Source organism: Xenopus laevis, chromosome 7S (genome assembly GCF_017654675.1).
Source record: "Xenopus laevis strain J_2021 chromosome 7S, Xenopus_laevis_v10.1, whole genome shotgun sequence".
Taxonomy (NCBI): domain Eukaryota; kingdom Metazoa; phylum Chordata; class Amphibia; order Anura; family Pipidae; genus Xenopus; species Xenopus laevis.
The window spans coordinates 81790156-81804614 of record NC_054384.1 but is presented as its reverse complement, the minus strand read 5'-3'; the positions used below and the strand labels follow the sequence as shown (position 1 = coordinate 81804614).

Sequence of the window (14459 nt, the reverse complement as noted above, 5' to 3'; positions counted from 1 at the left end):
GTTGGACATAGATATCGTATGATTGCTGTCAGGGGCAGAACATTGCTGATCTCTTCTTTAACTAATCTGACTGGTAAGACTTTGATCTGAATGGTTAGTGGCGGGTCGGGAGATGGGAAAGTCCGATCGTACGATGATTCGTATGATCGGATCTTTGCATCTATGGCCAGCTTAAAGTCCCATGCTATAAAACACTATAGATCCTAATGTTGCTCCTGCTCATTCCCAGTGTGGAATTTTCCAAAAGGGAGTGGAGGAAAAATGGTGGAAGGTTTACAATGAGGTGTGAGAAAATATTTTGCTTGTTCACAGGCCTGAGGTTTCCATTAGTCGCTCCCATTATTTGCCATAGTCTGCTGATTACTTGCACAGACAAATTTGCACTAATAACAAGTTAGATTTGGTTTTAGCTTTTTCAATTTGGCGCACTCGATTGCCATAAAAGTATGTGTGGCTCTCATAAATCAAAGTTTCTGCACTTAAATAATGTCACCAAACAAGCAGATCTTTGTGCAATTTGACCAGTGCATGGTGAGTCAAATCTGGCTGCTCTTTTGCCCCAGATAGTGGGAAAGCTTTGCCTTAACAGCTCAATGTGGTCCATGTCCTTTGGGCAGCCTGATACCAAACCCAAATATCCTTTTGGCACTATACTTGGGCTAAACTTGGTCTGGAGTGTACATGTTATGCTGGCTTGGCAGCATTAAATTGTCAGTGTTCAAGAAGGAGTGACATTTGATTCGTCCTGGATACATTCTTGCAATGGATGGATTTTGTCCAATTATTACAAGTCCCCCCCCCACGTTAGAAATGGCACATAGTGCAGTACAAACAAAATGAAGTACAGGAGGAAAGTCCCAAAACAAATGTTGAGTTCTTGGAAAGAATACACTGGCTTTTTCATTCTGAATTAAGACTTGGAGGGGGCAGAGTCCTTATGTAACTGGGCAAAGCAGCACAAAGTATGCTGAGTGGAACTTTTTATGTAGTTGCTAAACATTTGGTTTTAAGAGAAAAAGGGTGAAGAAGGCCAAATGTTCTTGTTATTAAAGCAGTGACCTTAGCCGCCAGGTCAGGTTCATGCAATGCAACTGCCGCCAGATCAAAGATAACTGAACCACAATAAAGGCAAATTATTATTAACTTATTATTAACTCCATGTGGACTATACAAGCCATGTCTGTAGCCTCCTGTCATCAATTTTCCAGATGCTCACATGTACAATGTTTGTCTCTATACTTTTTTTTATCAGGTATGGGACCTTTTATCCAGAATGTTTGGGACCTGGTGGTTTCCAGATAACAGATCTTTCTGAAATTTGGATCTTCATACCTTAAAGAGACACTGACACCAGAAAATAACTTTTATTATTGCCATAAAAGTATTTGCTTGATGCTTTTACATTACCTTTTTATCCCCTACGTTCCTCTTTGAGGGAGCTGCCACATTTGTGCAGCAGGAGTCCGTTAGCATTAGAAACTCTAACTGACAGGTTGAGAAGGGACCGTCAGGTTGGCAAAACAGTCAGGTTTTAGGAACTTCACGTTACAATTACTCACAACAGCAAAACAATCAGCAAAAAAACAATCAACATGACCTATAGGCAACTTTTAATGTAGAAACATTTTTAGTGTCAGTATCCGACAGTCGTGTCGCGTCGGATCAATGCTGCAACACCATCCGACAATGCCATCACTTACCTTAGTTCTGTCACATCCGACGTGACGCCTGCGGTGTTGCGCAGCGCGTCGGTTCATGCGGAAATCATCCGTGGAGTCCTACACTAAGAGAGAAATTGACATGCCTTGTATTACAGCATAGTATCTGTGCCAAATTCCAGATTAGCACTTCTTTGATTATTCAGCTAATGCATAACTACAAGTCCCTTTGGCCAGTAGAAAGCAGCCACAGTGCATGGCTGTTGTGGAAGCTGTAGCTGTAGTGCCAGGCAGCTGGAAGGCCATATTTAATATCCCAGTACTAGGCTCTCTTTTTCTACAGTAAAACTGTACCTGTCTGTCAACCTTCGCTTAAGGGCCAAGAAAGATGTCGTGATCAGTGCTCTGATTTTAGGGAAAAAAATCTCAATAAACAGGAGACTTTCCAGCTGGCAGAGAATATGGAATTTCTTACATGAGCACTGCAGAAAATGCAGTGTTTTCACTACAGGCCATTATGCCGACCATCAAAGAACTGGGTCAGTGAATTATTCAAAGTCCATTTCCATTTGCTCATTTCTGTTTGTTATTGTACAAATTACCTTTTTAGTATAAGGCCTTTCCTGGTAATGAGACCTCCGGTTGGTGTTCTGTTTTGGGGAAACATTGAGGTAAAGGAGTAATTTTAGTAGTGACTAGTGTTGCTGTGACATCACTGCCGCTCCCCTTGCTGTCAGTCATGAGGTCACAGGACGTCTGGTGCCAGAATGTGCATCTCAAGGCCAGACAGATTTTCCAGGTGTCACTGTCACCACCCATTTTTAAATGTAAGACAACAAATATCTATGGTGAAATGCTTTTATTTTATTTTGTGTTTTTAAGTTGTATTTAAAGCAGTCATACGTCTCAGGATTCTCCTATCTCTTTAGTAGTAGTAGAACACATCCATTTAAAGGGCACCAATCAACCTGAATTTTCTTTACCCCACCAGAGGTGCCTGCACACCATTTGGGGAAAACAATATTTAAAAAAAAAAAAAAGATTGTCCCTGCCAGCGCTAGGCCAACCGCACATAGGGAGCTATAGAAGAACTTCCTGTATGATATGGAGAAGAGTTTTGCTATTTTTCTTTCTGCAGTTGCACGTCCATGCAGGGTCAGACCGGCCCAGATCCGGCATTCTGAGGCTTCTTACTGGAAAACGTAATGCAAAAACATTGTTTGCGTGTGCACAGCACAGCAAGGGGAGGGGCTCGCCCCCCCCAGTCCGACCCTGCGTCCATGCCAAAATTCCTGCAACACAATGAAAAGTAGTTGCTAAATAGTGCACCAATTGCAAAAGGGACTTTCTAGGACACACAAGCATGGCTCTCAATTTCACAACAATACAGGGGTTTAATCATTCCTCCCAACTGTCCCGTTTTTCATGGGACAGTCCTGATTTTGACAGCTCAACTCACAGTCCTGGATTGTTACTGAAATGTCCCGACTTTCTGTTTGATCTCCTGCACTAACGCCAGAAAAATATACAACGTTTCTAAAACTTAATTGGCTTTTGGCAGAGAGCCCAGAATACGTGGCAGGTGCACTTAGATACTTTTATAACAATTTAAGATAAGCAAAGAAACAATTGTAACAATTTAAGATAAGCAAAGAAACAATTGTAACAATGGGGAAACTATGACTTGCAGCTTAAAGGGCAATTCACTAGCAAAACTGTAATACATAAAAAAAACACAGAAATGTGTTCAAACTGTCATAACCTCCCAAGTTTGTAAAATGAAAAGTAATTAGGGGGTGTGGCCACAAAAATGGGTGTTCACCACTCTCTGTGTGGCATTTCTTTTTGTCCCTCTCTCTATTTCCTAAGAGTAAGGGCACACCTGGAGATTCGGGGAGATTTAGGCGCCCGGCGACTAATCGCCTCTTCTTTGGGGCGACTAATCTCCCAAACCGCCTGCGTCAATGCAATCGCGGCGCTTCGATTTCTGAAGTCGCCTGAAGTTTACTCGTGAGAAATCGTAGCGCCGCGAGTGCATTGGCACAGGCATTTTTTCACTGAAGCAGAGGGAAGCAGTTCGGGGATATTAGTCGCCCCCAAAGAAGAGACAATTAGTCACTGTGCAACTAAATCTCCCCGAATCTCCAGGTGTGCCCTTACCCTAAAAGTTGGGAGGTACGGCTTGATGAAAGCAGCTGGTGCTAAGAGTGATAGGTGTAACATTGACCTATGGGTGAAATAAGAAAGAGCTGAAGGCAATTGTTCTTTAATTATACTGCATTTAAATATGTGGCCATACACAGGCTACTAAAAGATTAACATTTTCCATTAATATTTGCAAAGCTTACTGAACACAACTTTAAAGTGAATTGCATTCAAATCAAAAAAATACAGGACCTCTATGTTCTATGTAATATTCACGTGCATCTGAACCTCCATCAGATCTGGCTGTTCCTTTGTAAATCTAATGTAACACTAAAGGCTCCCGTGTCTCACATATACACAGATACATTTCCTACTAAACCTCAGCACTACGGAATGAACGCAACGAATACCAGCAGTCTACTTATGGGAATATGTGGCAACATTCTGAGCAGTTCATTCCTCAAGTTGTTGTCCTGTTCCTTCCAGGAAATAGATTCCAGGCTGAAAAGTACAGAATAAGCTTGAAATGCTTTTCCCAAATATAGAAAATCAGCAATCCAAGTCGAGGTGACCAATGGCCACATTCATTCTACAGGGTGGGGTTGTTTAGTTCTTGCATTTAAGCATAGTTAATCATTTTTAGAGGAGTGGTTCACCTTTCAGTTAATTTTAAAGGGGTGGTTCATCTTTAGGTTTACTTTTAGGGGCAGATTTATCAAGGGTCGAATAGGCTACTACGACTTCGACCTTCGATTCGAAGTAAAATCGTTCAACTATTCGACCATTCGATAATCGAAGTACTGTCTCTTTAAAAAAACATTCGACTTCAATACTTTGCCAACTTAAACCTGCCGAAGTGCTATGTTAGCCTATGGGGACCTTCCAGAGCATATTTCTAAGTTTTTTTGTATTCAAAGGAAAATTTGACTTCGAATTTCGTAGTATTCAATTCAATGGTGGAATTTCGAAGTATTTTCCACTTCTAAGTTCAACCCTTGATAAATCTGCCCCTGAATGTGTTATAAAGTGGCCAAATCTAAGCAATTTTTTCAACTGGTATTCCTGATTTCTTTTTTTTATAGTTTTTTAATTATTTATCTTTTTCTTCTGACTTTCCAGCTTTCAAATGGGGGTCACTGACCCCTTCTAAAAAACAAATGCTCTATAAGGCTACAAATGTATTGTTATTGCTACTTTTTATTACTCATCTTTCCATTCAGGCCTCTCCTATTCATATTCCAGTCTCTTAGTCAAATCAAAGCATGGTTTCTAGGATAATTTGGAACCTAGTAACCAGATTGCTGAAACTGCAAAATGGAGAGCTGCTGAATAAAAAGCGAAATAACTAACAAACCATAAATAATAAGAAATGAAAGTCAATTACAATTTGTCTCAGAATATCACTCTCTACATCATACTAAAAGTTAATTTAGAGGTGAACAACCCCCTTTAAGGTAGGCTAAAATGGGCACCTGTCCTGGCACTCAGCATTAAGTGTGGTCTCTTCAAAAAGAACCAAGGATATTGTTCAATAATTAGGACCCAGCAATGGGAAAGCCGATTTTGTCTTATATTTTATTCTTGATCACTCTGTTAAAAGAATAAAAAAAAAAGAATATCCGTAGAAATATATGAGGAATGGTTATTTGGTCAATGACTTGCATGTCTCCTACTGACGGGCCAGTCTTACATTGTGCATTGGGCATTCACAGAACAAAGTGAAAAGTATTCATTTCACTAAGATACAGAATTTGGCTGTTTGTGCCAAAAATGGCAGGTTGCTTGTCACTCATGAAGTAGGTATAAAACACAGGTCCAATTTTCAGGAACTACTGGGAATTGAACAGCGAACTGTTTAATTACAAGCTCCTGTAGTTATCTGGTGAGCCACTTTTAAGGTCCCCAAAAAAAAATTTCAGCGCAATACGTCCAATATGTCAAATTATCGTGAGGTTAGTGGGAATTGAACAATCGTGCATCGTATGATTTTTCGTCCGACATCTGTCAGAAAATTGATCGGCCAGGTTAAAATGTTTTTATCGGCCTCAGTGCAATCTATCTATGTTTGCAGAGCCAAGCAGGCAGCTCACCACAGTTTTCTTGGCAATATCGCTTGAAATGGTCTTTTTAGTTGATGGACAAATCGTACATTTAAACGATCGTTTCGAGATAATCGTGGTCTCACAATAACGAAAAGATCTTTCAAAAATCTTTACATCTATGGCCAGCTTTAGAGATGGAGCTCGTCGATATCAAGGAGATGCATCCGGCGTCTCTACCTACTACTCTCTTTACTCCACCTATCTTATTAACAATGTGCCAATGATCCATCAATTAAGGACCTATATAAGCCTATCCCGTGCTATCCACAGTTGCTTGATCATCAAAGCTCACAAGCCTGATCTTGCCTGTGATTCCTTGCTCATGTTATCCCTGTGCCTGATTCCTACCTGTATTTCTGGAGTCCCAGCCTGGTTCCCTGTTCCTGACCGTGTCCTGCCTGGTTCTCCTTTCTGTTCCCTTTGCCTGTTGGATCTCCTGGTGTTTGACCTTGGACTGTCTCTCAGCTCATTCTCTGCATTCAGCCTGCCCCTGACCTCATCCTGTTTACTGGACTCTCCTTGTGTGTCGCCAGCTCTGACCATTTGGCCCATTCCGGACTCTGCCTTTGTTGCCGTTTATCTAACCACAGGCCTGTATTTTCATTCCACTTACTATGGCTTCTTCTAATTTCCCAGTCATTCAAGGGAGTTTTTGGGGTTACTCTTCATATAGGCTCCTACCAGCTGGTCACTCAACAGTGGTCAGACCTGACACCGATAATCAAATAGTAACTGTCTATGGTGGTGGTGAAGGGGCGGGTTAGGGTTTGTGCAGGTCAACTTTTTTCCGACCCACACATCACTAGTGTGGACATCTCCTAGGCAAAGTTTGCTGTTCATGGTTCAGACTTACTCTGATTTGGACATTCCTAGACTTGTTTCATATTATTGTAGCAGAAAAATACAAAACACCTCAGATATAGACAGCAAGCTTCTTGTGCAATGCTCCATGTGGCATCATGGCACCTGATGTGGAAAGGAAGCTGAAATGAATCTTTCTGATTTTGGCGGCTAAGGGGGCTCTACTAGAGAGTTGCGGATACAATCCTCTTCTTTTGGCAGATGAGAAGCACAGAAGGATCAGGGGTGACAAGTACAGGTATAAATAGGAATAAATAGGAAAGCACTAGTTTTGTCTGCAGTTGTAGCTATGACAAGAAAAGTATGGTCAAGCATGAACCGTGTTTAGAAACATCATAAGTTATAAGAAGGGAATGTAAGGCCAAGGCACAATGGGGCATATTGTCTGCTGGAGTTTTTCGTCTGACAGAGATGTAGCCAGATGTGGTGGTGCAGTGTATTTACTTGAATGGAATCTAGGTGGACCCCAATGAAGGTTTTGGTAGGCTTCACCTCCCCAAAGAGAGGCCAACTGGTACATGCTCCCATGCATATGAACTAGCCAGATACCACACAAATAAATGGCAGGCTGTACCTCCCACAGGAACACGCTGGCAGAGTATATGCCCTATGTGCCATGGGCCTAAGTGCCAAATTCTTGCAAGATAACGTCACTCTTCAGACACTGCTGAAAGATAATGTGTCAGTGGCATAAGTAGGAGCCTAGAAACGAGAAATGTCCAATTCCGTTTGCTGCTCTTGGCAAGGTTCTGTTAAGGTATATTGGATGAGCAAATCTTTCGCAATCACTTGCAGCGTGATAACCAGGAATTTGTGGCCAGAGCAGTATGTGACTCATTTTAACAGCTGTTCGTCATATGTTCGGCAGTGGATGAATATACTGCTTTTATGCTGTAGACCAAGGGGCGCTTCGCGAATGAGGCGAGTTGAGGCTGTCGCCGCAGGCTGCAGCACCCCACTAGGTACCATGGGCGCTCCTAGTACTTTAGGAGCCGAATTTACGATTTTCAAACCGGGAATTTGGCTCTTCTAGTGTAGTTAGGCTCTCTGCGCTAGCGTACTGGCCCTCTCTGCCGCCCTTGTGGACCCCCCGGACCTCCTCAGGCGCAAAAAGGTAAGCGACCGGGGGAGGGGGGGCGGCAGCAACTGCTGCTGCCTCAGGTGGCAGAGGGGCCAGGATCGTCCCTGTGTAGACCCCAAATTTTAGGGCTAGGTTGCAGAAAGTGGTCAGGGCAAAAAATATATATCCGACCTGGGCTTGGAGTTTCACAATAGCGGAATGCTGTATAATTAAAGACCCTACTTTAGAATGTACCTAGGAGAGGTTGGATCTATTCAATCTTGTGTCACTCTTGCGTACTTTGATTAAAAAGTTGATTGGAAAGGGGAACACATAAAAAGAAGTGCAGAAAATGATAGGCTGTTCAGCTAAAATGACCTCAAATACTTTACAATGGTTACCAAAACCTGAAAGATGAAGAATGCACACACTGCTATTTTTTGGAACAGCCAAATATTCAATTTTCTTAAATTTCTGTAAAGGAATAACACCAATTTGATAAAATTTTCTTCACGTTTTGATTTGGAATGTGGTGTTCCCAATCCAATTGCATGTATCGAAATAAAAGCTATTATGAGACCTGTAATCCAGAATGCACTGGATCTGGTATCTTCTGGATAAGGGATCTTTCCATAATTTCGATTTCCATATCTTAAGTCTACTAAAAAATAATTTAAACATTAATTGCACCCAATAGGATTGTTTGGCCTCCAATAAGGATTAATTATTAAGTTTAGATCTGTATTATTACAGAGGAAAAGGAAATACTTTTAAAACATTTGAATGATTTGATTGAAAATGATGAAATAAGAATATGAGAGATGACGGCACATCATTTGGAACTTCTTGGATAATGAGTTCAGTGTAGTGTGTGTGTGTGTGTGACATTTTCTTGGTAAATCAACAAGCATTCCTTCTCCATGTCTGAGCTGTTCTATGTAAAATACACATACAAGCTGTTAAGGCTTTATCACATATGGCCTCATAATCATTTTAGATTGGAGTGATTTGTAGGAAATACGGTAAGAGGCTAATAAATCAAAAATCAAGTTGCCATTTTTTCTTGGTTGAATAAAACTGGGAACAGAGAAAAATCATGGAAGCGGAAAAAACACGTTGGTATTTTCGGAAACCTCAAAAGGCCTGAATTTATTAATGGAAAAAAAACACAAAAATTCGCCAGAAAAAACTTGGCAAATAAAAGCTGCAGAGATTATATAGAAGTCAATGGGAATGTTTTCTAACAACTGTATTTATTTAATTTCCCATTTTATTAAAACATTTGAGATGTTTAGCCTCATTGCAAATGAATGGGACAATGAGATTCTCACTGGCATGTAACTTTTTTTTTTCCGCGAAAACACCCACAAGGCAATATTTTGTCTCGTCTTTTTTCTTAAATAAGTAAGCATTTGAGAAAAAAAGTCATGCAAGTTGTCGCTTTTTTTTCCTTGCTTCTTTTATTTATTTATTTTTTTTAAGAACTCGCATTTTGATAAATCTGCCCTCAAATATTCAGCCCACCAACAATACAATATAATATTAATCAGACTGCTTTTATTTCAGCACTATACACATTTTTGCACTTTATACACAGAGTAAAATAAGCAAAGATGGATTTGCTAGGCAACTCTGTCCACCACCAGTTCAAGATGGCGTCTCTGTAAACCAACTATGGGCTAGAGCCACGGGCAGATCTGCTACACAAGATGCTGCTGGGTACTCTGGCTACATTTTCTCCACGTACCTGCACCGACACTCAGGGTGGAGACTTTGGCAAGAAAGAGCTTTCATTCCCACAGTCTTGCTTATTAAAGGGGCACTAATGCATTTAAATAAATATGTTAACGGCGCTATAGCTTCTGAGTGATGAACACTAAAAATGAGTCAGACTCAAAAAACAAATTGTATCATTCTAACCATGTTTCCGTTACCTTCTCTGTCAGTGGATGTAGTAGAGCAGAATAGCATGTTTGTCAGCTTGCTCACAATTGGTCACTCTGTTACACTCTTTGTAGTGATTGGCCAGAGAGGACAGAAAGGAATGGAGGGAAATGGTCCCCCACAAACATCTGCCTTCACCGAAACAAATAAACAGAGTATTTTGAAAATAAATCCCAATGAATAGTACGATTATACACATTTTATAATATATGAATAATTTAGGTATATAGATATAAATAGATATACATTTATTTGAATTTACAAACACTTTAACAAGAGCCACCTGTTTCTAATGCATTAATGCCCCTTGAAACAAGAACTATGGCAAGTTTGATAGGTCAAACCACATAGAAATACATCTTCTTGCTATTTGTTCTACCATGTCATTAGTAAAACTATAAAACACTGCAGTCGTGTAAGTTCAATGTGACATACTCAATGTATTGCTTTATTTCATGTGACCTGATGAACCTGTATGAAAGAGACATTTGGAAGGCAGTGGATCAGGTGTATTGCAGAAACACAAATAAGATAAGAACCAGCAAAAGAAATCGTAGGTTGGGCAGAGATGAAATCCTCATTTCAGTAACAAGATGATTTAGTGGAGCTTAATTGCCCCTCTGGAAAATAAATTCCTTCAGGAAGACTGCAGTATTGATTAGCCCTTCCAATGCAAATAATACAGAGAGAACTCTTCATACAGAGTCATCCCTTTATTCCCATTCAGAATGTCTTGCCATGAAGAAGAGATATACACAGCCATGCTTGGCACAGACATGTTGCTTGTGTCTACTGATCCAAAGTTACGTCTCAGATCCAGAAGAAGCACTTACTTTCCTACTTAGACAAATATCTGTATCTTCTCTCTGATAACCTGCCTGCATATGGGACAGGCAGTGAGGGAAGAGCTGCATTCGGTACAAGACCCATGTCCACACTGGAACACCAGCTTGATGTGACTGTCGATACAAATAGGACAGGTGATCCTTTCCTCCATCTGGCGGTATCGATTCTGGAGCTCTTCCATTATTTTCTTCTGGTCTGACAATTCTATGCTGGGACTGCATTCAACTTCAGTGCTGTCTAGAGTTGGGAAGAGAAGGAATACTGCTTTCATTGTGTGAAGGTACATTCATCTTATTAAAACTATCGCGGCTAAGGATTATTTATGTAAGTGAGGTGCATAGTGTAGCCAGACTACAGACAGAATTGCCCCCAGATTAAGCACCTTTCACTTCTGTCCATGGTCTTTATTAATGACCCCTAATTGCTTTTTGTTACATTTTCAACAAGCAGACATATAAGGCAGAGGCACATTTCAACAGTAGATCCTGGTACACCTTATTACTAGATCATTTTCATAATAATGAAAAAAAGGAGGATAAAAAGAAATGAATTACAATTAGCAAGCTTCTATTTCTTTCCATTGCCAAAGAACCCGCTCTGCTGCACATGGCAATGGCCAAGAGCAACTTAAGCTGCCGAAGTGATTGTGGTCTGTTCTGCTATGATTAAGGGATTAACTGATTAGATATTTTGCCCAAGGAGGAAACAAAATCCTTTCTATTAAATTCTAGCAAACAGAACCCTCTTTGATTAGATTTAAGGGACTCTATGGTGGAAAGGAATACATTCTGGTGTGTGCGACATATGAGACAATGTGCAAGAGGTATTATTATTATTATTAACATGTATTTATATAGCGCCAACATATTGTGTAGCACTGTAAAGTAAATGTGATTATACAACTACATCACATGAATTACATACATAGAATATATGGAGTAACAAACATCACAATCAATACAGGTACAAAAAGGTGAGGAAGGCCCTATGTATAGGCATACAGTCTGAAAGGAAGGGAGTAATACACAAGGTGTGGGAGTGGGCAAGATCGAATTAAGTGGGTGAGAAATGTGGTATTGTATGTGGTGTTGCGTTTGGTAGTTAAGCAGAGTGAGGGTAGGCTTCTCGAAAGAAGTGCGTTTTCAGAGATTTCTTGAAAGCAGAAAGGTTGGGAGAAAGTCGGACAGACCGTGGGAGAGCGTTCCAGAGGAGGGGTGCAGCCCTTCCAAAGTCTTGAATGCGAGCATGTGAGGAGGTAATGAGAGAAGAGTTGAGGAGCAGGTCAGTAGAGGAGTGTAGTAAGCGAGTGGGTGAGTATATAGAGATGTGTTCAGAGATGTAGGGTGGGGCAGAGTTATGAAGTGCTTTGAAAGTCAGTGTCATTAATTTGAATTTGATTCTGAAAGGTAATGGAAGCCAGTGCAGGGATTGACAGAATGGCGAGGCAGAGGAGGAGCGGTTGCTGAGGTGTATGAGCCTCACAGCAGTGTTCATTATGGACTGGAGAGGTGACAGTCTCTGGAGGGGGAGGCCAATTAAAATAGAGTTACAGTAGTCTAGACGTGATATGATGAGAGAGTGAATAAGAATTTTGGCAGCGTCTTGGGTGATAAATGATCGTATTTTGGATATGTTCCTTAGGTGGAAGTGACATGATTTAATAAGTGACTGGATATGAGGAGTGAATGACAGGGCAGAATCTAGGATAACCCCAAGGCACCGGGCCTGGCGAGAGGGGGTGATAGTGGAATTGTTAACTATGATGGATACTTCGGGGATGCTAGTGGTGTTAGTTGGAGGAAAGAGAACCATTTCAGTTTTAGAGAGGTTTAATTTAAGGTAGCTTTGCAACATCCAGGTATAGATAGCGGACAGACAGGAGGAGACGCGAGTTAGGAGTTCTGGGTTGAGATCAGGAGATGAGAGATAGATCTGAGTATCGTCAGCATAGAGGTGGAAGTGGAAACCATACGAATTTATTAATTTGCCAAGGGAGGAAGTATAGAGGGAGAATAGTAATGGTCCCAGGACAGAGCCTTGAGGAACTCCAACAGAAAGAGGTAGGGGAGAAGATGATACTCCATTGTAGGAGATACTGAAGGAACGATTGGTGATGTAAGAAGAGAACCAGGACAGGGCTGTGTCACGAAGGCCAAGCGACTGGAGGGACTGGAGGAGCAGAGGGTGATCTACAGTGTCAAATGCGGCTGAGAGATCAAGCAGTATTAGTAGTGAGAAATGATTGTTGGCTTTAGCGGTTAAAAGGTCATTAGTTAGTCGAGTCAGGGCAGTTTCTGTGGAGTGTTGTGGCTTCAAACCAGATTGTAGGGGGTCCAGCAGGTTATTGTCAGAGAGGAATGAGGTTAGTCGGTGGTAGACTAGGCGCTCAAGTAGTTTAGAGATGAAAGGTAGCAGAGAGATAGGTCGGAGGTTGTCAAGATTGGAGGGATCAAGAGAGGGTTTTTTCAGTCCAGTTGAGAGCGGAAGATTAAATAGGTGAGTTAAGGCTTTGATTAGACAAGGATTGGTATTGCGGAGAAGTTTTGAGGGAATTGGATCAAGCGGGCAGGTGGTAAGGTGAGAAGAGGCCAGAAGCTTTGAGACTTCCTCATCAGTGACAGGGGTGAAGGAGCACAGGAGAGACTGGGGAGTGTAACGTAAGTAATGTGAATATCTGTGTATATGAGTGAGTGGGAACCGTTATTCAAATTTGGCCAGTGAACATGTGGAACAGTGGATAATTAGCCCACTAAAAAGTAGGACAGATCTGCTCTAATAGAAGAAAATTCTTTCCCTGTGACTACTGTACCAGCCAATCTAACGGACTAGTAATTACCCACCTTGCCTAAGCTTCTTTGATATGGACACTTGACATTTGATGCATTTCTTCATTCGCCTGGAGCATTCTATGAATGAAACAACAAAGAGTTAAATGATTTATGAATTGAAACCACACTGCTATTAAACCTGATGTCTGGAAGCAGGTTATTAAAAGGATTAACAAACCAAACATAAGAATGCGTTCGACTGAAGACGCATTCTTAAATATTTTTTAAGCTTCACGTTTTTTAATAAAACAGATGAAAGCTGTCAAATGTTGTTTTGTGCAGAACAGACTTTCCACCTGTACAGAAGCAAATAATGGGGAATGAGGCTACAAGTGGTAAAATTGTAGTAAAAGTCTCAAGTATTGCTCCGGGTCTAGTATATAATAACGCAGCTGCACTCTGATGTTTGATTTGAAAATGTATTTCTAGATTTACATCCCACTTGCAATGCTTCGAGAACAAAAAATTGTATTCTAATGCAGCAGTGCCATCTACAGTCCTGGAAATGCCACTCTTTTAAGTGTTGTATCTTCAAGGATGCACCAGCCCGAAGATAAAAACATATAGGAACTCTTTAGGCAGTTGCTCATACTTCTTTGGAACTCATTTGTTTGCCATCAATAGTGCAGAGACCTGCGGCCTGTGTTAGGCTGTGCTCAATTCAAATTCTAATTCTAGGTGGGGTGGTATGTAGGAGCCCTCCCACTGCTAACTTGCACATTGGGACCCTGTACTTAAAGGGATACTGTCATGGGAAAAAAAATTTTTTTCAAAATGAATCAGTTAATAGTGCTGCTCCAGCAGAATTCTGCACTGAAATCCATTTCTCAAAAGAGCAAACAGATTTCTAATATTCAATTTTGAAATCTGACATGGGGCTAGACAATTTCCAACAGCCCCAAGTCATGTGACTTGTGCTCTGATAAACTTCAATCACTCTTAACTGCTGTACTGCAACTTGGAGTGATATCAATCCTTCCACCCCTCCCTCCGTCCCCCCCCAGCAGCCAAACAA

General features: G+C 41.0%; 1 protein-coding gene across 3 annotated transcripts in view; it reads right to left on the bottom strand.

The window, feature by feature from the left end:
- Window positions 1–9363: 9363 nt before the first annotated feature.
- The window catches only part of mib2.S (MIB E3 ubiquitin protein ligase 2 S homeolog), a 67867-nt gene continuing 62771 nt past the window's right edge, over window positions 9364–14459 (bottom strand). For all 3 annotated transcript variants that reach the window (NM_001127864.1, XM_018226764.2, XM_018226765.2), the window contains 2 exon segments: window positions 9364–10853; window positions 13457–13522. In NM_001127864.1, coding sequence (NP_001121336.1) covers window positions 10612–10853; window positions 13457–13522 — 308 coding nt within the window. In that variant the 3' untranslated portion in view covers window positions 9364–10611.